This window comes from Dermacentor andersoni, chromosome 6 (assembly GCF_023375885.2).
Source record: "Dermacentor andersoni chromosome 6, qqDerAnde1_hic_scaffold, whole genome shotgun sequence".
In the NCBI taxonomy this organism is placed as follows: Eukaryota; Metazoa; Arthropoda; class Arachnida; order Ixodida; family Ixodidae; genus Dermacentor; species Dermacentor andersoni.
This window is the reverse complement of record NC_092819.1, coordinates 109,588,753-109,615,014: the sequence shown is the minus strand read 5'-3', so window position 1 is coordinate 109,615,014 and position 26,262 is coordinate 109,588,753. Positions and strand designations below refer to the sequence as shown.

At 53.7% G+C, this 26,262-nt stretch overlaps 1 protein-coding gene across 2 annotated transcripts in view; it reads right to left on the bottom strand.

The window, feature by feature from the left end:
* LOC126522298 (uncharacterized) overlaps positions 1-26,262 on the bottom strand; it is a 140,876-nt gene that overhangs the window by 26,891 nt on the left and 87,723 nt on the right. For both annotated transcript variants that reach the window (XM_050171021.3, XM_050171022.3), the window contains exons 2-3: positions 19,054-19,410; positions 17,563-17,756 (exon numbers count right to left, since the gene is read on the bottom strand). In XM_050171021.3, coding sequence (XP_050026978.1) covers positions 17,563-17,756; positions 19,054-19,410 — 551 coding nt within the window. The remainder of the gene's footprint in view (positions 1-17,562; positions 17,757-19,053; positions 19,411-26,262) is intronic.

The window sequence follows — 26,262 nt, the reverse complement described above, 5'->3', positions numbered from 1 at the left end:
GAACGACACCGTTGGCGAGAGCACCGCGCAGTTCCAAGCAGAGTTTTAGAATAGGGGCCCCAAACGTTATGGGGCCCCAAAGAAATAGCGTCGAAGCCACTGCGCATGCGCGAGACGCAAACTGCGTTTGGGTTTTGCGTTGGGAACGCTATTTCACCGATTTAGCGGGAGCTCAAATAGCGTTCCCAAAAGCTTTGCGTCAACAAACATGGCGGCACCCATCGAAGCGACGGCTCTAACCTAGCACCAAACTGGGTTCGATTCGCGGTAATGCGTGAAGTTCTCAAGCTAGGAGAAGTGACTGCAGTTATCGCTTTCTCTCAACTAGCGTGTGTTATGAAGATTGATTCATTAGACGCCGCTGATTCCGAATTCGAGTGTGGATCTTATGGCTCGTAGGCCTAACACGGCTAAGCTCGGCTGGTCAAGGCACGTCAAGTTGGTTTTGTTGCTCCAAACTCAGCACAACTAATTGTTTGCTGCTTGAAGAATAACCTATAAATTGTAATTAAACGCGAATACACGCAAGTCAACATTACTATTCATATCATAAGATGGTATATTTTATTTAATTATTTTTAATCGTTTTTCTTAGACGCCGTAGTGGCGCTGTCAGCGCAAGACGCTATCTGCAAACGCTAACACCCGCAAAGCTCTTTGGGGCCCCAAAATATTGGGGCCCCTATTCTAAAACTCTCTACTTGCTACCGATGTCGATGCTTCGCCTGTCGGGCTAAACTGACGTCGTCGGACGGTTGGCGAATGCACCGTACGCGCGACGCACCGTCTCGCTAATGGGACCACAAACGGCGCTTGCGCAACGGCGTTCCGGCGAAAAGCGCATCGGCCTGCGAACGGCCGTCCTCCTCCTCGCCTGCCCGGGGTGTTCTCCTTTCGGTCGTTTTTCTCTCGCACTTTTATTCGTTTTGTTTTGTTTTCTCTCACATTACCTGCACCGCTTTTCTTTTCACTCGGCACGAAACTGGCACCGAACCGAGCTCACGTACACACACGCAGCGCACGCTGCGATAAAGAAATTTTCGCGGCAAACGCGGATTTTCCGCGTTCGTTGCTCGGCGAACGCGGAAAATCCGCGTTTGCCGGGAAAGAGGGAAAATTATTCGCCGAAGGATTTGGAAGGCGAGAAAAACGAGCAAACAAAAGACGGGGCACTGCAAACCAGCAGAAACAAATCGAACAAAAAAAAAAACGAAGGGGGAGCGTACACTAGAAATTGGTGTCTGCACGTTGACGTGGAATTGGAGACTTTGGCGAAAAACAGCAAAGCCCGTATAAGCAATATGAAAAGGAAAAAAAAATATGGAAAAAAAAAATGACGGAGCACGTATGTCACGCAGGATGCGGCGAAGGACCTCCGGTTGCGACGATGTCATAAACTTCGAGGCCGGGCACACTGCGCTGCGAGTTAATTACTGGGCGTTTCGTGACGTGTGTCCTTATGTAGCAGCGAACTCGGGCGAGAACTACGCGCCGCCATCCGAGCCGTCACCAATGTGCGCGCTGCACAGTCCGCATGGGGAACCGACCTGGGGAGGTATTTCTCTGCCCGCAGATGCCGCCAGCTCGGGGCCACGTACTTTCCCGAGGCATGCACGTCCCGACTTCACGCGTACGGAGAGAAAGAGGAACCCCGCTCATTCGGCCTCTGTGTATACTGGCTCGAAGCGGTGGGAAATACAAAGATGGAACACACGTGGCCATATGTGAATTCGCATGCCCGATCATCCCACATCTATATTAACGTTTCGGTCGGTCGGTATAGATCTTGCAACATGTGACACAGAAAACCGGTATATACGGGCATACTTCTAGTATAAGACCACACAGAACTTTTCAAAAAAATCGCCGGTAGCAGACAACGGAATTGCAGTCCTCGTACTGGATTATTCTAAGTGACCGATATTGCTCGCGCGACAGATCGACATTCATAATCGACTAATTGACAGAAAACTTCAGCAGTTAGCTCTCTAATTAATTGCCTTGCAGCACGTATACCAATTCACGAATGGTTAGCCAATGAGTTTTCAAGTCAGCATCCACTTACAACGAATAGTGAGTATCCATGGGTTTCGAGATTTGCGCCGCGAAACTTATGGTAAAAATGCAATCGTGGATCCGGGACCTCAAAGAGGTTCGACGCAATGCGAATCGCACTTCTCTCGCATTCACCGCTAAATCACCACTGCTTGTTTCTTCTTTTTTTTTTTTTTAACGAACCAGAAACACAAAACAAGCCCAAGAGCAACTGGTACGCCCACCTATTTCATTTCATCCCCCACTTTCAGAAATGATATTTCGATACTCATGTCATCCCGACAATTTCTCCAAAGTGGATACGCCTTGCGGACACAGCGGCTGTAATTCGTAAATTGCAATATTTGCCATAAAGTGCTTAATTAAAACGTTTGGTAGTTATCTTTCTTGTTAATTAGCACATTGTGCATTTTTATTTCTCACGCAAGTAATCCACGCCTCTGAGTAACGCAGCTCAATGACTGGAATCATGCTATCTGCCACAGCTGAATTTAAAAAATTGTGTATAGTCTAAAAAATGTGTGTGTGTGTGTGTGTGTGTGTGTGTGTGTGTGTGTGTGTGTGTGTGTGTGTGTGTGTGTGTGTGTGTGTGTGTGTGTGTGTGTGTGTGTGTGCGTGCGTGCGTGCGTGCGTGCGTGCGTGCGTGCGTGTGTGTGTGTGTGTGTGTCACTCTGCCCAATTCGCTGGTGCTCCTCGCTCAATGCACGCTGTGGCGCCACTCTGTTCCCTTCGCTTCTCTCTCTCTCCCCACACTCTCTGCTATATTGATGCTCTCTCTGTGAAAGGCGGTTGGAATGCTGGTGGCGCAAAGGCATAATGCGTAAAGACAATGAAGAGAAGATTTATTGACTAATCGATAGATTGCGCACGAGGGGCGGTCTCTACACAGGGGCTCTCTCACATTGCGTACGGTGCGGGATATTCCGGATTAATATATCGACCATCGGCGATTCTGTAACACGCACCCAAACGAGCGGTATACGCGGCCGCTTTTTGCTACAGGGCGCCTCGAGGGAGAGAGAGAGCGGCCGGAAACCGAACCCGCGACCACCTCGAGGGGAACACCGCTTCTTACGCTTAACGCTTCGTATTTAAGGATCCCGGGCCGAATTCGACGAGCTTTTTGTTCGCAATTGCTATTTACCATCGGCCGACCGCGTTCGCTAACGATATGTGCTCTTACATAATTTTCAGACGTTTCTTTTTTTCTCCTTTTTTGTACGTGTGTGTGTTAATACGGACTCCGGTGCTACGAATTACCTCGAATCTTAAGCGCCGAGGCAGGGCGTGTGGCAGAAAAATTAAAGGAAACGGACTCGGTGGCACGAGACAGCGCTGCGCTTCGCTGTCGATGCTTTATTACAGATCGGCGCGTCGACCGAACACGTGACACACGTGCGGTATCCGTTGCCGTATACCTCTGCGACTGTATGGAACATATAGCGGGGAGTTGCGTAAGAGCAATCGGCGCAGGCAGCAGGACTACGACGACGCTACAAACGGACGCACGAGACTACGTAATACGAAGGACTTTGAAGCTTGGCGCATTCTGGACGAAAGGTATACACACCGGCATACGCGTGCAGACTCAGTCGTCTGCACTGACTCGCGAATACGGAGTCAATCCGGAGCTCTCGCGTCACTTCCATCGCCGCACTCTCTGGCAGAACAACCCCCCACCCCTCACCGAATTTAACGATACTCGGGCGCCTGCAGCTGCCTCGATTAGGCAGCGCGTACTCGCGTCGCGTGCTTCATTTCACCGCCAGCGAGAAGGAGACATTGGTGACTCGGTACCGGGCGATGTCAAGCAATCTTCGTCGCACGATGCCCTCGCACCGGGATGAAGAGTAACCGGCGCCGAGACTGCGCGCGCGTTTCCCCTCCTTTTCTCCGCCGGTTCTCCGCACGGCTCGCGATCATTCTGGTCCACTCCGTCGTGCGCGAACGGGCGATAGCCCCTCTTCGTCCTCCCCGCCGCGTAGAGGGGGGAGGGCAACGCGCAAGGAGGAGGTGCAGTGATGGCGCGCGCGCGCACAGAGAGATCCGGGTAGCGCACCGCCAAGTACAAGTGCACCGTCCGACGGCATCCTGGTTCCCCTCTCGTCTCGCCATTTATTATTATTATTGCCTTCTCCCCTTATCGCTTCTTCTTGCGCAGCAGCCGCTCCCGCTGCTTTTTCCAACAGCGCCGGTGCCCGTGGCAGGCTCTCTCCCCCCACCTGTCCAGTTCTCTCTCTCTCCCTTTTCTTTTTATTGTTATTATTGTTTCTCGCACGAGAGCCCGCACGCACCTCCTCCTTGAGTATGCGAGACCCGTGCGTTCCTGTGCCCGGCGCCGCATCCGGTCGGCGTGCCTCCCCGATTCCTTGTTCTTCGTCCGATGCCGGACACGCGGGCGATCCCCGACCCGGTCTCGGGACAAAAACAGCTGCGGCGATGCCCAGGGCAGCTGCCGCCGCTGATCATCGCCGCCGATTTGTCTGCGACCGACACGGAACGTCCATGGGACGGTGCCAGTGGATCTTTTTCTTTTTTTTTTACCCCCGTCGATTTCGCTTTCGTTCCCAGAGATCGCGAATGTAGCAGGTATACGCGCTGTTCCGTGTTATGCACCAAATAACACAGGGTGCTGCACTGATGACTTGGGATAAGCGCATTTGCACATCTGCTGTCAGACCGTAAGGCTTGGCTGGGCTATAGTGGGCCGTCCAGCGGGCCAGGGCCGTTGCCGAGGATCTCGAAAGACTTTCCTCGGGCGATGGACCCCTGGCAGCCTAGCCTCTGGCACCAACATCAATAACCGTTGGACAAATAAAGTTTATTCCTATCCTATCCTATCCTTGGCTGGGCTTGACAGCCAATACAGATGCGGCATCGTGGAAAATATGGCTCACGAGTAACAAAGATATCTTAATGAAGTTTTAATTACGGCTTTTAGAGGCAATATTGCATTTCTGCAAAATTGAAGCCTGACGGTCACGTGTTGCTCAACAACAACGTGACAGAAATCGTCGTAGGGCACTACGGCGTGCCGTATTTCGTATGTCACCAGCCCCGAACACCAGCGAAAATTACACGGCGCGTAGGTAACGCTGATCTCTCCGCCATAACAGGAAACGCCACCTGCTTAGCGGGCGACAATGGTATGACATTACGAGTTCTCGTCATTCTGATCCATAAAGTCTTTCTTTATTCGCTGCTATTGGCAAACGTGATTATCCGAGCTGCGGTACCGCTCCAAGTTTGGGAACGGAATAGAACAGGCTCCGCGTCGATTCCCGGCGTCACCATGCAAAAAAAACAAAAACAAAAACAAAAAAAAATAGAGAAGGCCGCGATGGAGCCCGTGCCACAGAAGGCATGTGCTATACTGTTGTTCTGCAGTCGCAATGGAGAGGACAGCGAGAGCGACGTCACAGGTGCACTATTTCATATTTCTTTCGGTACTGCCATACTGGGCCGCCCGCAGTGCCAAAGTACTGCAGGCTGTGGCACCCAAGAGGATTTTGTTAAGAGAAGTTTTTGTTGAGTTCATATGACTATGGGTCCTCAATTTCCGAATTGCAATGTTTCCTCTGTAATTCCTAATTAAAGTTATTTAATATATATTATTTTAGGATAGCACGGACTGAACGGAAGAGGGACCCAAGAGCCACATCGCTAGACTGCGTGTTTAGCGACGCCCGAGAATGAGCGCGCCGCACTTGAAACGTTCCGCTAAGTTTAGCGACCACATAGCGAATTAAATTTTGTAGCCCGTACATTCGTTCAATTATTACGTATGATATTGATAAAGCTGCAGCCGACAATTCTGCGACATTACACACCTGGTACATCGGGTACATGAGCTCGGGCTGCTGGTTACCAGAGCTTTCTTTACCATTTACGCCCAGTCAAGCCGGTGGAAAGAGCGGGGTCTTCAGACATATATGACCCCTTCTCAACTGGCAGCCGGTGCCTCCCCCTACGTTACTACGCCACTGGTAGAGAGGCTGCCGCCGCTGCGGATGCGCGAAGGCGAGCGCCATGTAGTCGTGGTGCAATGGTTGAAGATAAAGATCGCGGGGCGTCCTGGCGTGTTTTTTTTATTATTATTTCTTTCCCCCGCACGGTCGCCGCCGCGAATGGATGGATGCTATGAGCGTGCCCTATGAGACACGGTGGTGGGTTGCGCCAGCAAGCTTGTTGTGATCGGCCGTTCACCCCGCGACAACCGCCAGTCACGGATACCGCGATTATGGGGAACGGGCCGACGGCCTCGTCAAAATTGTTCTCACATGGGATGATTTATGGCCACCAGTGGAGTACCTCTGTCAGGAGATGTTTGGGCAATTAGCGAGGCGACGGTCCTTCACCTGTCATCCGCCCAAACTGGCGCATCCACGCCTGAGACGGGGTCAGTGTGCTACCACCCATCCCCTGTTTGTGCCCAACGATGTGCGTGTGTTTACGACAAAGCTCCCTTAGGAGGGAAAGGGCAACAGCCCTCCCGATTTGTCGGACCTGATGTCATCCGTCTCCTGACGCCGGATTGGGGGAGGCGACTGAACAATGAGCATGCAGGGGATAAAATCAGCGACGGACGCCTCGAATGATCGACGGCTACAACTTCTTCATGAACGTATTTTGCTGTACTTCTTTCAATCCTTTAGAAATATGTAATATAATCTTGTGTGTAAGACGTCTTGGATATCGGGCCCAACCCCACGTTCACTTACTCCTCCACTACGAAAGAATATACCACGTCTTCGGACTCCCGAGTCGCAACAACCTCATGTTCTTATTTTGCCTAATGCCTTACCTATCTTAGTGAAACACACACACGCAATAATTCACAGCATCAAACTTTCTGAACCACTACTGGGAACTTTGTTTTTGTACGCCTGCTCCCTACTTTTCTGCCACCAAACCTCCAATCGCCTCTTGCTAATAACTACTGCGGACATGTTTACTTTCACCTTGCTACTTCTGCTATACTTAAGGCCCCCGAACAAAACTGAAAGGCAGCGACATGCTTTTAGCTTGCCGCCGCCGCTGCTGCGAGCAGCATGCGAGGAGGCAGGAGAGTTCTGCGTCTGCCAATTGGCTGAACGCCGTCACGTGGTATTTCTCGCACCCTTTTCTCTCTATATATATATTTCTTTCTTATTTTCCGCGTCTCGGCGCACTCGCCACCATGGCAGTTGGCCGTCGAGTTTCCGCGGCGGGGCTTCCGCAGGGGATTTCGGATGTTTTGGCTAAGTTCCGTGGCTAACCCCGATCATTGAAGAACTCAGTTTTTGCTTTGCTTTAGGTTAGGGATTGATTTTGAGAGTACTGGAGGTGTAAACGTGTACGTACGGAGCTTTTTTGCCGTGTTGACGGGTTACGGAGCTCACGGAGTAAGCATAAGCATAAGCTTACGGAGTAAGCTTATGCACGAGCGCTATTCTCGGTGCTCGTTCAGATTTGTTTTGCTGATCGCGCTATCGTCAACAGGTGTATGAAGCTATGGAGTGCGTAGGCTGTGTTCTGTCATATAGCGTGCTAGAAACGCAACACTCGTTATTGTTGTACTATACTGAGTGTGCGTAGCTTTGTCAGCCCATGCTTTTGTTAGGCGCTGTAAATACATTTTGCGAGGACAAGCCGTTCACTACTAGTGTAAATGATTTTGCCTATTGCGAGTAGGCTTTCTCAGCAGGATAAAGTGGTGCACTAGTTTGTTGGCTCATATTCACTTGTAACTGCGTAAAGGGGGAAATGCTCATCGATGGAAACCATTTTTATGTGTAATTTTCGTCCTTGCATACGCTTTGTTCAGAAATGAAGTACAGGTTCCACTGTGATGTATGCGCTTGAGAGCCAACGGCACCGGTTTGTCATAGAAGCGTAGGACCAGTTTCACTGCATGCAGAGATGCCAGCGTCACGACGAAAATAGCCGAGATGCCCCGCGTTGATCGCGCACGTTTCTCCATGACGCTCGCGTTATTCAGGCGAATATGTCACGCGCCTTGCGTTCGGTCATCGTGGGACTACGAGGATTAAATTACGAAGCTGCACAAGCTGGACACACGGCAGTCTATTGGGCACACGCAAGTGCATACATACGCACTTCGAGCAGCGCAAACGCATCCGAGTTGTTGAATCGGCAGATATACATAGTGCTTGCTGCACACACGAAAGCGCATCGCCTTTGTCGTGCACCGGCGAAACCTTCATCGCAGCGCTTTCACGCAGGGCAAGTGTCTTTAGAAATCCAAATAAAGAATCTGGTCAATGCAATAGAAATAACTCGCGAAGCGGGTCGATCTGTGCAAGCCGCGAGTGTTTCTGCCTACGAGCACAACGCATGGCTGTGGACGACATAACACTGAAACAAAGCCCTGGCACGTACATAAACGTCACATTACGTATACATTATTGGCGAGACAAAGAATTCTGATTTTCGTGCTAGTACTCGACACAATACAAGGAATTTGTCTACCAAACTGGCCTCAAAAGCCTTCTTCTAAACAGGGAGCAGGCAGCCAACCCGAAGCCACAAAACAAGCGCGCAGATACGCACCCAAAGAGCACGAAAAACATCTGCTTCTGCCAGTTTCATAGCATTCCATCATCGCTCCTAGCACAGCACAGAATAATCAAGCCTTAAATACGGTAAAAATTCACGCGCAAGCACCCAACAACAATTTTTAATGTCTCACTTCGTGTAACTCTACGGGCGGCTGCCGGATGAACGACCAAACTGCGAGGCCGAGCTACGTAAGAAAGAGCGAGCTGTGAGAAGGCCAGGCAGGAGAAGGAGAGGCCGGGCAAGAAGGAATGTCGCTACCTTTCAGTTTTATTCAGGGACCTTACTGGATGGATGAATAGATGGATGGATGTTATGAGCGTCCCCTTTGGAAAGGGGCGGCGGGTTGTGCCACCAAGCTCTTGCTATTTTATCAGCTAATGTCCTACATATGTTAAAAAAGAAAAACGCACGGTGAATTCAAATGACCAAGGTTTCTGAACCCTCATTGCGAACTTTGTTTTTGTACGCCTCCGATGTTTGTCCGTTTCCCTACTTCCATCAATCTTCCAATCGCCTCTTACTAATCTCTACTGCGGACATGTTTACTTTCCCCCTCCTCTCGCTGAGCCCAAGGCCTTCTACTTTCCTACTTTTCCTGATACTTTCCTTGCAGCGCTAACTGGTGGCGTTGCAAGGAACCCAGCGGCGGTGACGTCGCGCGCGTCCTCCGCTGTGATTGGTTGGCCTATTCGGCGACAAGACAGCCACGCAGCTCCCACCAAAGAATTTAAGAGCGTTGGCCCCCATGTTCAGGCAAACACGGCGATGTTCGCAAAGAAAAGATTCGTTTTTAAAAGCACCCCACACGTCTCACTACACAATTTTTCATTGATAACTTCTCTCAGAGCAGCGTCGCCCTCGCAGAGTTCAGGAATGTGCTACCTCACTTGCTTACTGCTGCAAGAGCTTGATGAGGCTTACAGTATTAAATTTAATCAATACAATAAATATCGAATACTTTCGTGTCGCTTTTTCTCTTTGTTGCCTTTCTGCATTTTTCAGTGCACTTTTTTTTAGAAAGCCTGCTTTGATAAATAGCGTAGTTTCCAGCTTCGTCATCGATTTGCCCCCCATTATTTCGCAAGACTAACAACATACTGCGCAAGTAGCGAGAACAGTACATATTGTTCCCTTCGATCGCTGTAAGTTATTCCCACGCAGTGTTGATAAGCTATGTGTCTATTCTGTCGTTACATGTTCCTTTAGGTGTACGTTTGAGCAATGTACTGATTCGTTGTAACCATACTCCCGCCTATGACATCAGCCTCGGCGATTCATGGTATGTTAATAAATAATAAGTAAGTAAGCAAGTAAGTAAAGTTCGGCAGCACGTTACACTCCACACGAAGAAGATTCACAAGCTGATGACCGCCAACGCCGGCGAGATGAACAGCGCTGGCAGCTTCTCCCAAAGCGAACGTTCCGTGCTGCCGCTTCCCTGGGATGTCAACAGGGAGCGTCTCAAAAAACTCGGCCCATCACACGACCTGCGGTGCGCGCGAGAGCACACCGAGGCACCACCCTTTTCGGGACGCGCTGCGTGCTCGTACTTCGCCGCGGTCACGACTCCGTCCACGGCCCTGCCGGACACCGCGCCGGAGCACGTGACCTCCAGCACACGACGCGGGGGGGGGCGGGGGCGAGCCACGCATGCGCCGACGCACCCGGGACATCACGGCGGCGCCCGCAACGCGAACGTGCGCCGCGCTATATACGGTGCCCTTACTATCGAAATAAATAAATAAATAGCGATTCAGTTACACGCTTAAAAAATGCGTCCTTTTCACAACAGTGAACGAATCGGAATGACTGGAACCGAAATTAACGGCGACTGATTTTTCGAGGTTTAATGGCCCAAAAGCCGTAGGACTCGAACAGATTATGACCACCCGGATTTCTTGAGAGCCCACCCAAACTACGGTATGCACGAGCGATTCCCGGTCGCGGCACGCTACCGCCGCGACCGCGAATCGAACCCAGGACCTACACAGCGTTCGGCAGCATAGAAGGCCGCGCATGGACCGAGCCACGGCGGGAAGATTTACACTGCAATGCGCGGGCTTCTCGAACGAAAAATGAGCAAGCGGTGTGTGCGGCGCGCATTCCAACCGGCCCGGCCGCCCAGACGGCGGCGATGCTTTCCGGAAGTGGCCGATGTGCCGGCGCAATCCATAAGGCACGCGCGGCGTGGAGAAGAGGCCAGTTTGGAGAAGAAACATCGTCGCGGATTCCGGGAAAGCCCCCCGGCCGAGTGTGTCTCTGCAATGTTTCTAGCGGAGGAGGAGGAAGCCAGCCGGTGAGGTCGGCGGACAGTGCACGCGAAGCGTTCTCGTGAAACGGCGAATAACGAGAAAAGGGGAACGCCGTTCTGGCGCTCCGGGGATGGACGACAGAGCGACGAGGCGCCCTCGCCGGACTTGTAATCGAGCCCGTGCGAAAGCTACGTAATGTAGTGCACTTACAACGGACGGCGAAGCCACGAACACATTATCGCTACTGCAAGCGAGCACGTCCTCGTAATACAACTTGGAAACTGTCTCACGAGACTTTCGAATAGCAGTCCAAAACGACCACCCGAATGATCGATTATACGCCCCGAGCGAACCGGGTCATGCGACCGCACCGCGAGTGTCGCGATTCCCGGAACGGTCACGAGGCACCGCGGTGCCGATATTCGGCGGCTCTTACGTCCAACGTGGTGGTGCGCCGGCGAGCGCTGGCGAGCGCGCCGTTCTCGCCATGACCGCACGAACAACGGTGGAAGCAGCGCAGACGGCTACACCCGCGGCTGCTTCTTGCTACGTGACGAGTGTTTTGCAGCCGTGTGTGTGTGCGCCACGCGTGAAGTGTACCGTTGCGTAACAGCCCGCGCCTCATCCCCAACGGCAACTGGCCTGGCAAAACTGACTGCGGGTTATCAAGGAAAAGCCCCGCACACACCGCCACAAGCATCGGCGGCGAGGCGACGCTGTCATCGCGATCTACCTGCGGACGCGTGCGGCGAAGGATCGCGGGTCTGGCGTCGCGCCAGCTCGCCCGACACCTCGCATTTTTTTCTTTTTTTTTTAAATCTCCGGTCTCGTGCAGCGTCTTCCCGACGCCTTCCGAGAAAGCGACGCGAGAGGGCGGACGCAAAAAAAAAAAAGAAAAGAAAGGATGAGAAACGAGCGGGTGGGCCCGAAGGAGCAGCAGCCACCGCTGCGTGACGTCACCACCAGTGGGTGGCGATGGGGTTCCAGCTGGCAGCGCCGCAAAGCAGCCACGAGTCATCAGCCCGCGCGACTACGCGAATGACGACGGCCGAGCCCGTCAACGAGCGCGACGCCGACCTTGCCTCTTCGATCGGCGGAAAGACCCCCTCCGACGCGCTACCTCTCTCGAGACGGATGCCAAACTTGGCGCGTGTTTCGTTCGCTCGAGCGTTTGTCGCCAAAGGCGCGACCAGATGGGCATTGTCCGAATGCCCGCAACCGGGCGTGGCCGCTCCGTTCGCAATCCCCACCCCCGGAGGAAAGGGAGACATTCGGAGTACCCACGTACTACACGTATGCGCTCAGAGAGGAGCCCGAAAAAAATATCCCTATCTCTCTCTCTCTCTCTGTTCTTTTTGCAGTTTTCCTCTATATTTGTGAGATAGCCAGCATCGTAGTCACCAAAGTTCCCATAACTGCCAGCTAATAAATAAGCAAAAACAATAGTGGCTACCGACGATCGTGAGCTGACGGTGGAGCGGAGTGGACAAAAAAATTCCTTTCGCTCAGCTCGCAATGCACCGGGTTGCGAACGTCGGTCGGCTCTGCCTTCTGTTAACGCAGCGTTACCGCGGACGAGTAGCTTGACACCGCGGTTTGCACGCGATGCGGCACGCGCGAAGATGCGCGCACGATTAGCCGCGCGACAAAACGAGGCGGCGGACGCACTCTCTGCCTTCCTTCTCTTTTTTTTTTCTGCGCGTCGTCGGCGGCCCGTTCCGGCCCTCAGCTACGGCTCCGTAGAAATCGAGTACACAGCACGACTCAACCACCGCGGCGGCCATCAAACCGGAACTTCCCCCCCGCTCGAAGGTGGGACGACAACGGCGTGACGCACGCACGCAGGGATATCCCAGCGCACGGAGAGGAGCACGCGGGGCAGGCGGCGCGTCTCGCTGGGAAAGCCCGCTTCTCAGGAAGGATTCGCGCAGCACCGCTCGCCCGGGTTTTGTTCTGTTCTTTTTTTTTTAATTTCTTTCGATTTCCCCCCGACACTCTGCGACCTTCGCCCATTCTGGAGCTCTACGCACGATCGCCCATCCGCCATGTTTTGTTTGTTTCTTTCTTTCTTTCTTCTTACTTTTTTTTTTATGCCACACGCGACCTTCGCCGATTTCATCGCGGCTATTTCGACTTCATGGTCCCGTCTTCACGCGTATTATTAATTACCTCCTTATAGCAGCTAATTGTCCATACATTTCCTTTTTCTTGTGTGCGCATTTTTCGTCGCTTCCTTCTCTTTCTTCTTCCGTATTTTTTTTTTTTTTTATGCTCCGTTCTTGGCAGTGCGTAAGCGTTGCACCATTCTGTTCCTTCGGTACCCTAGCACATAGCATTACTGCTCTATGCAGTAACCGCGATACCACGTGCAGCCTACTGCGCATGCGCATGGCTTCCTCTACCTCGCGTGCGCAGTTGGCCGTAGGCGGTGACGGTGGAATGCTACCGCCGTGCTGAGATACTGATGCCTCGGAACAAGCGTTCCGATTATGCAGCAGTTTACCATTCAGTAACCGTGCAATGTGCGTATCCATGGCAACGTGAAGATAATAATAATAATAATAATAATAATAATAGTAATAATAATAATAATAATAATAATAATAATAATAATAATAATAATAATAATAATAATAATGCAAGCAACAGCAAACGTACAACTTGAAAGTTCTACCCGGTCATTCCTGAATGCTTCCTAAGTAAAAAGTACACGGTTGCCGAGTAAGCATAACGCTGCCTACTTCTGCCACGAGGGACACCGTATAAAGTCGTAGGCTTGTCGAGGACACACGGGAGAGAATTAACGCGTAACATGCGCGCAAAAAGAAATGACGCCGGCAACGTGGTGGACTCCACGAGCCGCTCATCCAAAGCACAAAAATGGAGAAATGAAGTCACACCAGACTGACCGATTTCATTGGGTGATCGAGTAATAATTTCACCGGCGAATCTATCGAATGATTTTTTTTTTTTTTTTGTAGAACGGGGCCCCTCGGTTACATGCGTTGTGGGCTCGAGATTAGTTTGGACAGTCCGCGTGTTCGTTTGCAGTCGAAGATTAGGAATCGCCTAGCGCAAGACGGGGGTAATTGGAGATCGCCGGGACAGGCCTTCGTCCATCGGCGGACATAAAGACGGGCCGATGACGACGACGAAGTTTCTTTGACGGGCACCTAAAGTAGGGGCATCCCTGGTGCGGGGAATCGGACACGCGACTTTCTTCTCGAGCAACGTAACGCCACGACAGTTCAGCCCCCCCCCCACCCCCTTCCCCCTCGCCGCACGCAGCCTTCGAAGCATGCTTCAAAGCGAGCGCGTCCGACGCAGCGCGAAAGACGAGCGAGAGCGCGGGGCCGGACCGAGGTCTCAATCGAGGCAGGCGCGAAAACGGCGCCGGCCGCGATCGTCCTCGACCGCGGATCTCTCGCGTCCTCGGCACGGGGTCGACAGGCCGCTCACGACTACGTGCACACACTAAGCGAGCAACGGGCCACGCAGGGAAAGGTCCCGCCCGAGCGGCCCGAACGGGAACCGAGCCCGTCGGGCCCGACCGCGCGCGGTGCGAGACTCGCGCCGTGAGACGACAACAAACGTCGGGCGAGCGCGACGGACGACGTGACCGCACGAGTGCGGAGCAAGTCAATGCGCGCGGAGTCCGTTAACGAAGCGCGACAAGAGAAGGTCGCTCGGGTGTCGCGTAACCGCGCTCGCGTCGTCACGGTGTCTTTGGCGTAGAGACGGATGCGCACCGACCGTAGGAGCTCATCTGGACGACAGCGCGAAATGACGGGAACGCGACTGTAGAGGTCTCGCAGCCGGCCACGGGGCGCATCTCATTCGTTGCCCCTTCGTTTATTCCCGCGCCGACACGCGGCGAAGAAAAACGAGACCAACCGCGCTTAATCATCTTTCCTCCGAAAGCCACCGTCACGGCGGAGAAAGGAACCATCGCACGATCGAGTGCCGCCTTATAGAATGAGCCACCCCTTGGTTAACCCTGCAGTGCAGGGAACAGTGGACGCCAGTAACGGTTCGCGGCCATCGGGTAGAGAAGATAATGCTGCAGCGATAACCAACTGATATTACTTCGGGCGCTATTTTTGCTACACTTTCTGCCCTTCCATCGTGTACTTCCGGGTTATCGTGCTCTGTATACTTTCGCGTAACGCGCGCCCATTCAATGCGAACATACGCGTTGTCTTCGATAGCAAATCGGGCCCGCCGTATGCACGCCGCCGTGACCATTTGCCGCGATGCCAGCGCGCTCTATATAGTGACCACGCGGATGCACCGTTACAGCTCTGCGATACTGCGCACAATCACTGCAACGTGAGAATTTATGTGGACAGCGAGTCCCGGCAGCCGTTGCACCGGTGACCGGCACATTAAAGGGTCACGGCTCCACCCGAACACTCATTCATGCAGCTGAAACGGGAATAGTACGTAGGCTGGTCATCGACACAAACAGTGTTGCCACCTGAGCGATAGTTTCTAAATGTTGAATGTCCTTTTCTGCATGCTCGAACGAACGTTTTCGCTTTTTCTCTCGCCCGGCGAGTCACGCAACAGTCACACACCCCGACTCCCCAACTCTTTCAATCATTTGATACGAAAGGCAGGAATGCATTGTGCAAGGAAAGAACGCGCTGTGCACGATTAGCCCGTCCCGCGTGCTATACCGACTCCGGTTGTGTCTTCTATAGACACCGGTTCGTTTCTTTCCCGTATACGGCTTAAAAGTTGTTCGAACAGGTGCGTCACGATCTCTTGTTTACGAACGCCCCACCCTCGTTAATCGGCGGCACGAAGCTCCTTTATACGAAAAACATCGCCTTCTCGTTCTCCGCGAGGACGCCCGCAGCTGTCGACTTTACGAACCTAGGCTCGCGGGGGCGCGAGCTTCGTTGTTATGAAGGTTTACCGAGCGATAAGGAAGCCGGGGGTCTCTTTTCCAAAGCTTCGGGCATCGGCAAGCGAGCCGAGAGAAGGCCAAGAACAGAACGCTCGCACGACTCCCGTCGTCGCTTGCGACCGGCTCCAGTATGTATGGCACTTTTGTCGTGTGTAGCCACGTTTTGGGGAAGCTGCCCCAGTGTCAGTGACACTGGGGCAGCTGATCGGAAGCGGCGATCCCTGGAACTACGATGACTAATCTTCTTCTTTAGCGAGATTACACCAAGCCAGTTTTCTACCTTCGGAGGGACGTTGAAGAGGACCGTCGGACATTAGTCTCGGGACCTCTCAACTTTTGCCCGTATAGCACATCATCGTCGCCCGTTCCTCTAGCAAGCGACCCGCTTGCCTACACGAGCAAGGCCTCCGATACACGCACGGCAGAATGGCACGGACGCAATGACTCAGACCAATTAAGCTCATCTGGGTGCCCGCGCACGCAGGCCATCCAGGCAATGAGATGGCCCATTCTATCGCTCGAGTAGCCGTCAACCGAGCCACGCCGTCCGATGACCTGGATAACGCCAGAGACCGATTGGTCGAATATCACGAGATCACCCTCCACTACCGCGAAATGCGGTTGAGATACCCTCCCCCAGATAAATCCTTAACAAAATTCCAACAAAGTACCTGGCGCCAGCTTCAGGCACAAACTTTTCTTTCTCCAGCTTTTCTCGCCCTGGTTCATCCAGGCCTATATAAACAGGAATGTACGCTCTGCGGTGCACCTAGAGCTAACTTCCATCACATTATGTTCTTATGCCCTGAGCTCCAGCCACCCTCTGAGTGGCAACTCACCGACGTAGAGGGATGGGAGACCGCGGTGTCTAGCTCCAACCCAGCCGACCAAATACGGCTGGTGGACTGGGCTCTGAGGGTCGCCGAGGGCCACAAACTCCCGGACACCCTACGCGCTCCTGAGCCCCCTCACAAGTAAAGTTGTAAAGAGGCTCAAAGAATAAATGTTTACCACCACCACCGCCACGGACGTAAACAGGAAGCGATGCGCCGCGCTCGCCGAGCGGTCGCCGGACAACGTACCAGGAGCCGACCGGTCGGGCCTTCCACCATGGAGAAAGCTTCCACTGCGTTTTGCAACGCGGCCGTCAAACGACGCGCGAGCCCGCGTGCGTCGTCAGGGCGAGTGGCGAAACACGCCTCCAAAATGGGAGCGCGTGTGCGTGTCGGTGCAGTGTGGCGTTTCCGGTCACGCACTGTTGCGACACTGCGGCCGCTCCAGTGGCGGCCTTGAGATCGGCGAGCAACTGCTGCACTGCCGTCGGAACGGGACTGCTCCGTGAAAACGCGAGACGAGACGGCCGCGCTGCGTGCTGGAACGCCGAGTGCGCGCACCCCGAGAGACGCAAAGCGCGGTGCCGGGCGGAATCTAGCACTTTGCAGTCTCCCGTAAAGATGATTACACGGAGCTCCGCCGCTGCGACTGTTCCGCCACATTGGGAATGGTGTGGCCAGGGGGACGGGGAGAGAGATGGCAAACCAGGCACATTTCCCCGCCACGGAAATTTCGGTGCTGTTACGGGCCCTACAGACTATTACAGAGGCCAGGGCATTTGTCTAGAACGCGCCTCTAACGGGAAGCGCAGTTGCCAGAGCTTTAGGCGACCGACAGAAGACATCTCGTGAACCTACGTAGCCGCGCACACTCATATCCAGTCGGTTTCGCACCAAGCGTTACCGTTGGACATCGCCAGCGCAATCCGGAGCTTCGCGTGCCGCTCACCTCATGGCCACGTTGCTGCCGTCGATGACGATGGGCCTCAGCGGGTCCTCGGCCGCCTGCGACGCGGAGGACGAGAGCGGGTCGGCCCGCGGGGCGGCGTCGCCGGACTGTTCCCGCGCGCCAAGCCGCACCAGCTCGGCCAGCAGCTCGTTCTGGCCCGGCTGGGGGCCTAGCCGCCGCAGGGCCTGCTGAACCTGCAAGGCGGAGGGAGAGAGGTGCTGGGGCCCTCGACGAGTTTTCGGCACGAGTGGACGCGCCGCGATGACGACGCACTACGTTCCCGTAATCAGTGCGGCCGCCACGCGTCAGCGCATCCAGAAGAAACGAGGGCAGCACTACTCTCGTTAACTTTCTTTTATTTTGTTCGAGGAACGTCGCCGTGTCTAGCCTTATTGTTAAACGACGTAAGCACTTTCCGAGTGGTGTCGTGACGTCACGACAATGTCGATGACGCCAGGTCCGGCACATCCAGACCAAAATCAAGTACCAAGTTAAAGGGACACTAAAGGCAAATACTAAGTCACGCTAAAGTGATAGATTAGTGCTCGAGAATCTCTAAGGCATCAATATTATCGCGAACAGTGCCTTAGTAATCGAGAAATTAAGGTAAATGCCGGACATGGTTAGAGAGTCCCCCGGGACATTCAAGCACTTGCCCGATGACGAAAGCACTCCTCAGTTAAATTCTGTCACTGATACTCAACAACTCGTTGGAAAAAGAGATCCTTATATTGCATTAAAGACGAAACAAAATGGTACTTGTACAGTTCTATTTCATTTCTAGAAAAAGAAAAAAAACTAATTGAAATTGCCCTTGACAACGACGCCGGTGGTCGAAAGGTTTCGTTTTCGCTCTACTCTGCGCCGCCCAAGCTTTCGCGTTTCAGCAGTTTCGTTATCGCGTAGTCCTGCGCTGGTTTTGCTGGCTCGCGAAACTCGCACAAACTGTAAGTAGCAGAGAATTCATCTTCAACGTGATGTCGCGGGATTCCCGAACGGTCTACGCCACTTGACCAAAATGCAGCTGCAGCGGCGAATCCACCGCTCTGTCTTGGCTCGGTACCGCCGTCTGTCGGGCGCCGTTTTACTCACCGACGGCAGCAAAGGGTGGTGACGGCGTTTGCATCGTCACCACTCCCCCGCTTGGGTGGCGGGAGATTTGAATTTCGGAAAGGGTATTTGGACCCTTCAGATGCAATTTTCTCGTAAACTAAGACTTTTCTTGGCACGAAACAAGCGTTGCGAGGTTTCCGGATTGGTATTCAAACAGTCCACATCGACTTACTATTAGCCTTTAGTGTCCCTTTAACATATTTTACGTTTCCCAACGTTCACACTTGCAAAGTGCTTTTTTCTTTACGTGCGGGGAAAATGCGGTCGACTTGCACGACATGCGAGTGCACCTCCGAACAGTGCTCGACGGTGTTGTTCTGCCGAGAAGCGACCTCGCGGCGTGTGTACACACGCACAGCCGCGCGCGGAGCAGCTCACCTGCGCCTCGGTGTAGCCCAGCTTGACGGCGAACTCGAGCCGGCTGGAGTACTGGGGTCCCGCCGTCACGTACTCGGCGAACTCGGCGCCCAGCGTCTCGGACACGGTCCGGGACACGTCCTCGTGCTGCCGCGTCGACGGCGTCGTCGTGCCGGACGCGGTGTCCGCGGGGTTTTCGGTGTCCGAGTCGTAGCTCGAGTCCTCGGACTCCAGGGTCCGGCGCCGGCGCACGGAGTCCGGCCGGCCCGGCGCCCCCGACGAGGAGTCGACCGAGCCCGAGGACGAGAAGGCCCCGCAGCGCAGCGCCGACACCGCGTCGGCCGCCGACACGGACTCGCACGCCGTCGCCAGCAGCTCCTGCGCGAGCGAACGAAAGGGTGAACACACGCGGCGCGGGTGTACGTCGACCAATGCATGTCGCTTTGCTACACAGAGCGACGATTAAAGCAACGCGTGTCAAAGAATGGCCCAAGGGGGCTTAGAAGAAGAAAAGAAACAAAAAGGCGCTGGACAAGGCGCCGTTCCCACCACGGGCGAAAGAGCCGAAGAAGGGTGTTCGCTTTAAAAACAACCGGTAGTCGTTTGGCAAGCTTCCATGCACGTAAACATGTATTGCACCTTTTTTTTCTGGAGGGCGTAATTTTAGCACTCAACAATTAATGGTCCAGAAGAACTTGTTCTTGGGCAAGTTAAGTGTGTAGGTTCGCTATTGCGTTATTCTGCGTCGCGCAAACACGAGGAACTGGAAAACAGACAAAGCGTACAGTCATTTCTGTGGCCACTTTCCATGTCAAACTGTGCGTTCCCGGAACTTGCTTCTCTAAATGCGCCTTTCAAGCGCCTCTGGAAAGAAAGCACCGGCACAATGTGACGTATACGAAAGGAAGCGCTTGCCTGGGTGTGACAATTGAAAGTTCCATCTCGTGATGGGGGGGAAACACCTGGAGAGCACGCGGCGGAAGCCCACCCAGCGATATAGGGCGTGAGAATGTGCAACAGCGCAAAATCGTGTCTGCCGCGTTCGAAGCACGCTATCAGTGGGGCTAGATCATTCAACGCATTTATGGGCGTATGCGAACACCACAAGGTGTGCTGACGTGTACAAGGCACGACGAAACCTGTGGCTTAGTGGGACTCAAGCCGGGTTCCCCCAGATGAAGACATCACTTTACCATACGATAAAAGAGACGTAAAAGAGCAACGCTAAATCAGGTGCCAGACTGACAATGACCTGGTCAACAAAGTTGTTTAGCTGAGAAGGTTCAACATAACGACCTCATGATGCACTTAACAGACGGGGACAATGGCATGTCTCGTTTCTTCCTTACGTCTGTTAGGCGGAGCGTATACGTTCCTTATGGCAAATAATTCTTCCGAACAACGAGATTTTCATTAATGTGGAAGTTGACGAAGAAAAGTCGGTTACAGCGGGAGAGAACGACGGTCAGACACTGCTTTCTTTATTTTCTCTTTTAAGTTGCCGCGAAATGCCAGCACCGGATACGTCACTGTGACGTGCCGGAATTTAAGAGTATTTTCTGACCCACCTGAGCGTAGCAGGAGCCTCGAAAAGAAAATTTCACGCTCTTTTTTCCCCCTCTTACGAAACTTTTCCGCCTTGCGGATTGGCGCAGAATTGATCTGGCAATATACTTTCGCTTATTTAGGGCGTTCTGCCACACGAAAAGTCTTCGAAGCGTGCCAGTTCACCGCGCACTTCAGTTGTTTTCGGTTTAATTGTCCCTCACAGCGTTCCACATTGCTGCATTCGCGTCACGTGTACGCACAGCCGGCCAAGTATGCCAGGTTAAGCCCGCTTGTAGCAACGTCCCCGCCATGATCGACATACTTGCACAAACGGCTTTAGCCGTAATTGGTGTTCATCGAGCTGCACTTGACCCCGGGCTGCAGCGTGCGGTGACCGCGTGTCAGTGCTCTCTCTCTCTCTCTTTCGGCTCCCCTCCCCCGGCCTCCCGTATAACAAACCGGACTTCTCAGCGCTTTTTTCGTCTCTTACCGTCACCACCGACACCGCACGTGCAGTTCGGCCAGCCGCAATCATGTTTGTTGCAACCGCGCTGAGTTCACCGCGCTTTCCGAACTTCTCTGAACTCGTCGAGGCGCTATGAACTCGTCCGACCTATTTGGCGGAACAGCAGCAGCCACGGTCAAGTCTAGGATGGTTAGCAAAGAAAGCTCCGCTTTTAAAGGGTGTCTCGTACGAATTGCGACAGGCATACGAGTATATATATAGACCGAGCAATTCCTCAAGTGAGCTGCTATCGACCGTGCTAGCTGCTAGTGAGCGAGTCTGAACTGGGTGTTCCCTTTAAGTGTGGATCGGGCTGTACTTCTTCCGTGCTCTCTACGTGTGCCCGTACGTTTCCTATGTTCACCGACGAACCCGACCGCCCTTCGGCTCGGGACACCCTGTTCTTTAACGTGCTCCCTATATATGCACGGTACACAGCATGGTTTCCGCACTTCGCCCCCATCGGAATGCGGCAGCCGCTACGGCAAATCGAGCCCGCGACCTCGTGCTGAATAGCGCAATGCCTTAGCCGCTAGGCCACCGCGTCGTTTGAATACATACTGGTACGCGGCGTTTGAACCTCTGCTTGAACATGCCAGTAAACAGGCTGGAAATACAAATGTGCACAGCTGCAGGCAGCGGAAACACTCGGATTTTTATCAGAAATTTGGCGGTCCGTCGATATTAGACGCCGGCAATATACGTTACGGTCTATGACAATAATAAAATGAACCGAATACCGACGAGACAACGCTGGAATGTGCGAACGGAACGGATGCAGACTCCGGAAGTCTGGATCCCGCAAGTGACGTCGATAAAAGATGTCGTATAGGATTCGGCAGGGAGCGCGACGGTATCTTTGAACGGACCACAACGCTGCTGGCGCAGTCAGCACGGTGCGTAGAAGGGCCTGCATCAAAGTTCGGGGCTGTTCCTTCCGTCGGCATGTGCTATCAAACCCACTATCGTTATGCACGAACGAAGAAATGACGCGGACGCCTTGCACCACAAGCCAGCGAAACTTGGCTGTAATTTTCGCGACGGCAACACCTATTAGGAACATGGCCTTGAACGACACGACGACGTCGACTACAGAGCCATATGTAATTGTGAGACTCATCTAATACGCTTTTCACGGGACTGAGGGAACGGAATGCGTGCTCCAGGAAACACATTACGCGGACTCGCCATTAGCGTCACCTGGCTTCGGCAACGTTATAGCCGGGAAAACGTACCAGCGAAAAAACGCACACTAGCGAGTTTCTATCGAATACGATGCGACGCAGTGAGTGTTGAAAGCCTTACACACAACGACGCAGTCGAGGAAGTGATAAAGAGGGCCCTGTGTTTATAGCGACCGAGGAAGGAAGAAAAGTCGTTTCTCGTCCACGTCGCTGTGTAGCTCTCTCGGGAATCGATTAACGCAGTATAACGGTACGTGGTACGGCAGTTGTCCGAACTCTCAGCGAGGCTTTGCCTTCTGTATCGCAAAGGGGTTCACGTTTCGCATCTGAGTGCTCTGCTGTGCCTCGAAGACACGCACGAAATTACACGGAGCTGGGGAAAAAAACGAGAATAACAGTTGACGTGCACGGGGAAGGAAAGAAATGGGACAGCACTGGCAGAAGCTGCGACAATATACAGGACGGCTCAGAAAGAACTGTCTGAAGGACACGGGAAGCAATCAAGCCAGAGCGGCTATCCATGTGAAAGGGCGACCGTGCATATCGGCGGAACAGGGTGACCCATGTACTCGAAAATCTATTACACGCAGGGGGGCGTCCAATGGCCGGCCCTTAGTTTTTCGGTCATCCTGCGTGCGCAAAGAAAAAGGTCCCCGTGTGCGCCTCGGTGCGCACACGGAGAAACCCCATGTGCGAGAGGCTACGAGGCCATGGGTTCGACTCCCGACCGCATTGCAAGAGGCCGGAAGGAAGCGAACGCCAGGTAACAGAATAATAATAAAAAAGAAATTTGGAGAACGCTTCAGCTTGGCCTTTAAGGGTGGAACGCGATAGCATTCAAAGATCCTTGACTGCTTCTCATGCTTCGCGGCAACTGCGGCTTATGTAACCGTAACGTCTAGCGGGAAACGCTGGCGCCAAACGCTATTCGCGAAGGCGAGCTTCCTGTATATATAGCGCGCCGCTCCTACTAAGCCAGACCTCAAACGGCAGCTGGACAAGGGGTTTGTGTTTGAGTTTGGGCGAAACAGAATTATGTTTTCTCGTACATTCAAATTACAATCCGGCGCCATCATGTCTGGACGTTGTGTGTACGTGTAGTTCTTCACGAATTTTCTCATACGTTTTACTCTTCAGAAATTCCATCAGTTGAGTAACGCCTATGCGCCACGAGCAGGACGGGCCTGCGTGGATCGGGATGCGTTATTCGGGACGATTTTCTAGCGCAACTCTACGTTCCTGCGGCGAGCGTCGGCGGCGTAACCGAGCGAACGCGAAGCGGGAGATGAAAGGCGCGAGCCGCGAACGGCGCAGACCAATGAAAGCGGCCCCTTAACGAGGGAAACTGGTGCCTAGCGGTCCCGCCCGGACGCTCGACGCGTACTCGTATCTGGTCTCAGCCGGACCTCTCGTTTCGCACTATAATCGTCTGCTCGCGTCAGCTCTCGCTTCCTTAGCTTGCTCGGTTTGGTCTCGTTCGCCCTCGTTTCCATCGTCGCGGTTTGCGATTGTTTTGTAATCTTATTGTATGCGCGACGCGAATTGTGTGTACTTTCTGGAGGCCACGCGGTACCAGCGATTGTACACTTGAACCTTCCACGAGTCATGTATAATAGCCGACCGCAGATCAGATTTTCGACGATCGCAGACTATGCTACATGTATCTCTCAAATTATTTGCCTCAATATATCGCCAAATGAAAACACGTATGGAGCTGCGCTCAAATTACGGATTAGGGAGTATCGTAATCGTCGGTGAATGTTTTTCTAGCGTTATAGCACCACAGGCGAGGTTCACTTGCCGCGGTAGTTCTGTGGCTGTGATGTTGCGCTGCTGAAAATGTGGTTGCCGGGTCGACACCGACCGAGGCAGCCGCATTTCGACGGGGCGAAATGTAAAAAAAAAAAGGGGGAAAAAACGGTCGTGTACCCATCGAGATTGGGTGTGCATTCAAGAACCCCAGGTCGTCAAGGTGATTGATCACAATCAGATCGTGGTTTTGGCACCTAACACTCGATAATTTTTTTTTTTTTTTTTAAGGCGAGGCCTAGGTAGTCTTTGTAAGCTCAATTTACAGGACGTTGGACGTTGTGCCTATAACACAAATAAAGGGTTTTCTCCTCCATCCTTTATGCATGATTCCAGTATGGTCACCGCTATCGCACCCCGTTTGTCGATTCGCTGGCCACGAGAGAAGATCATCGCGACACCACCGGGCAGGCATATGTACCAGCCATGGTTGGCGGCCGGTCTGGTTTCATGAATGAATTCGGGCACCCCGGCTAAGGACGTCGTCTCCGGTCACGCCATCCTTCCAATCCTGCCTGTACCTTAGGAAACCGAAATCTAAACCCTTTTGTACTAGGATCAATACAGTCAAGAGTGGAAGTCGCAACCACACTTGTAAAGGACAAATCACTCAATCAATTAATGTGTTTCCTCGCCTTGTTTTTTGACAGCGCACTTTCGTGGGGCTCGAGCATAGGTCACGCGCAGCACAGACGCGCGAGTACGTGGACGTCGTCCCATTCGGCTTAGCAATAATTTCCGCCACTGGCATTCGCCGACCCGCAAGAACACGCGTGAATCGGCGCCCCACCTCCTTCGCCGACGACACCGTCGTCCAGCCTCCTACACAGGAGTGAAGAAGCGGCCGGCCTGCCACCCTGTATACGCAGGATACGCACGCAAATTCTCGCGCAACCCGCTTGGCGCTCATCCAGGGGCTCGCCGCTCTCCTGCGAGGAAACATCCCCGCCGCGCGCTGTCCACTGCCTCCTCCTCGTTTTGCAATGGAGACGGTTGCAGGATGGCCCGAGCGGTGGATCGCCGGCGCCCAGCATCCTCGAGGCGCCACGAACTGCGGCGAACGCCAAGAACGGGAGGGCGGACGCACGACGGTGCCCGCGGGCCAGCCACCCGTCTTCGCTCGGGGAAATCATGGGCAGGGCCCGCCGTGAGCTTCGTCTCTGTCTGCCCTCTCGTTCCCTAGCGTGTTCGCCCCACTCTCTCTCTCTTACCTGGACGAGCCCGCTGTACATATTCCCCGCCGCCTTTCGGTCCCGCGAAATCCGCAGAGAGAAAGTTCCGTAGAGGGAAAGAAATGATTAAAAAAAAGCAAAGAAAGAAAGCGAAACAGAAGCACGCACGTGCAATCATGCGCGCTACGTCACGCAGCACGCGCCCCATTGTGAAGAAAAATAAAGCGCAAACAAACGGGGCACGCACGAAACGCAGGAGTAAACAAGAACCGCGGAACGGTAGTAGGAGGGAGAGGGAGGGGGGGCACCGAGGTGGGGGGGGGGGTTTGCCACCCTACCCTCTTCTCGGCGCGCTTCGATCAAGCGCCGGCGGCCGCCCAGCAAGGGCGAGGAGCAGGGTTAGGAATTCCATCTTCTCCCTCTCCGTAGCCGAGATGGGCCGCTCGTGCACGGAGAGGGTAGGGCTGCTGCCCCATCCTCCGCGCCGCATCATCATCGCGGCAGCACGCACGCGGCCGGAGAGAGAAACGAGTTTTCCGCAGGACGGGCGAACTTCCTCCGTGCCCAGTCGCGGGAACAACGCACGCGCGCGGGACGATGCTCGGCTCGGGTGCGGCCTGCCACCGACCTGGCTGGGGTCGGCCACGAAGGAGGCCAGCCTGCCTCCGTCGACAACACTGCCGCCGGGGTGCCGATGGGCTCCCGCGGCTGTGCGACGCGTTCGATTGCCGTACTCCAATGTACGAAATGCTGCACGATTTCGTAAGCCAGAGCTTGCTCCTGCACGCGAGAAAAGAATCTGGAGAAGAGTCGGCACTGTGTGAGGTTACGCGTTGGGACCCGTAGGTGGGGAAGTCCGCGACCGCGCTACGGTGGCCAACTTCCACCTGCCAGAAGCGAAGGGATTCCAAGGCTAACGATAACACCGGTGGGGACTGCACGGCAAGAAACGGTTAGATCATCAGAGGAGAGGGAGCGAGGGCCAACACGCGCACGGGTTGGTCACGGGCCT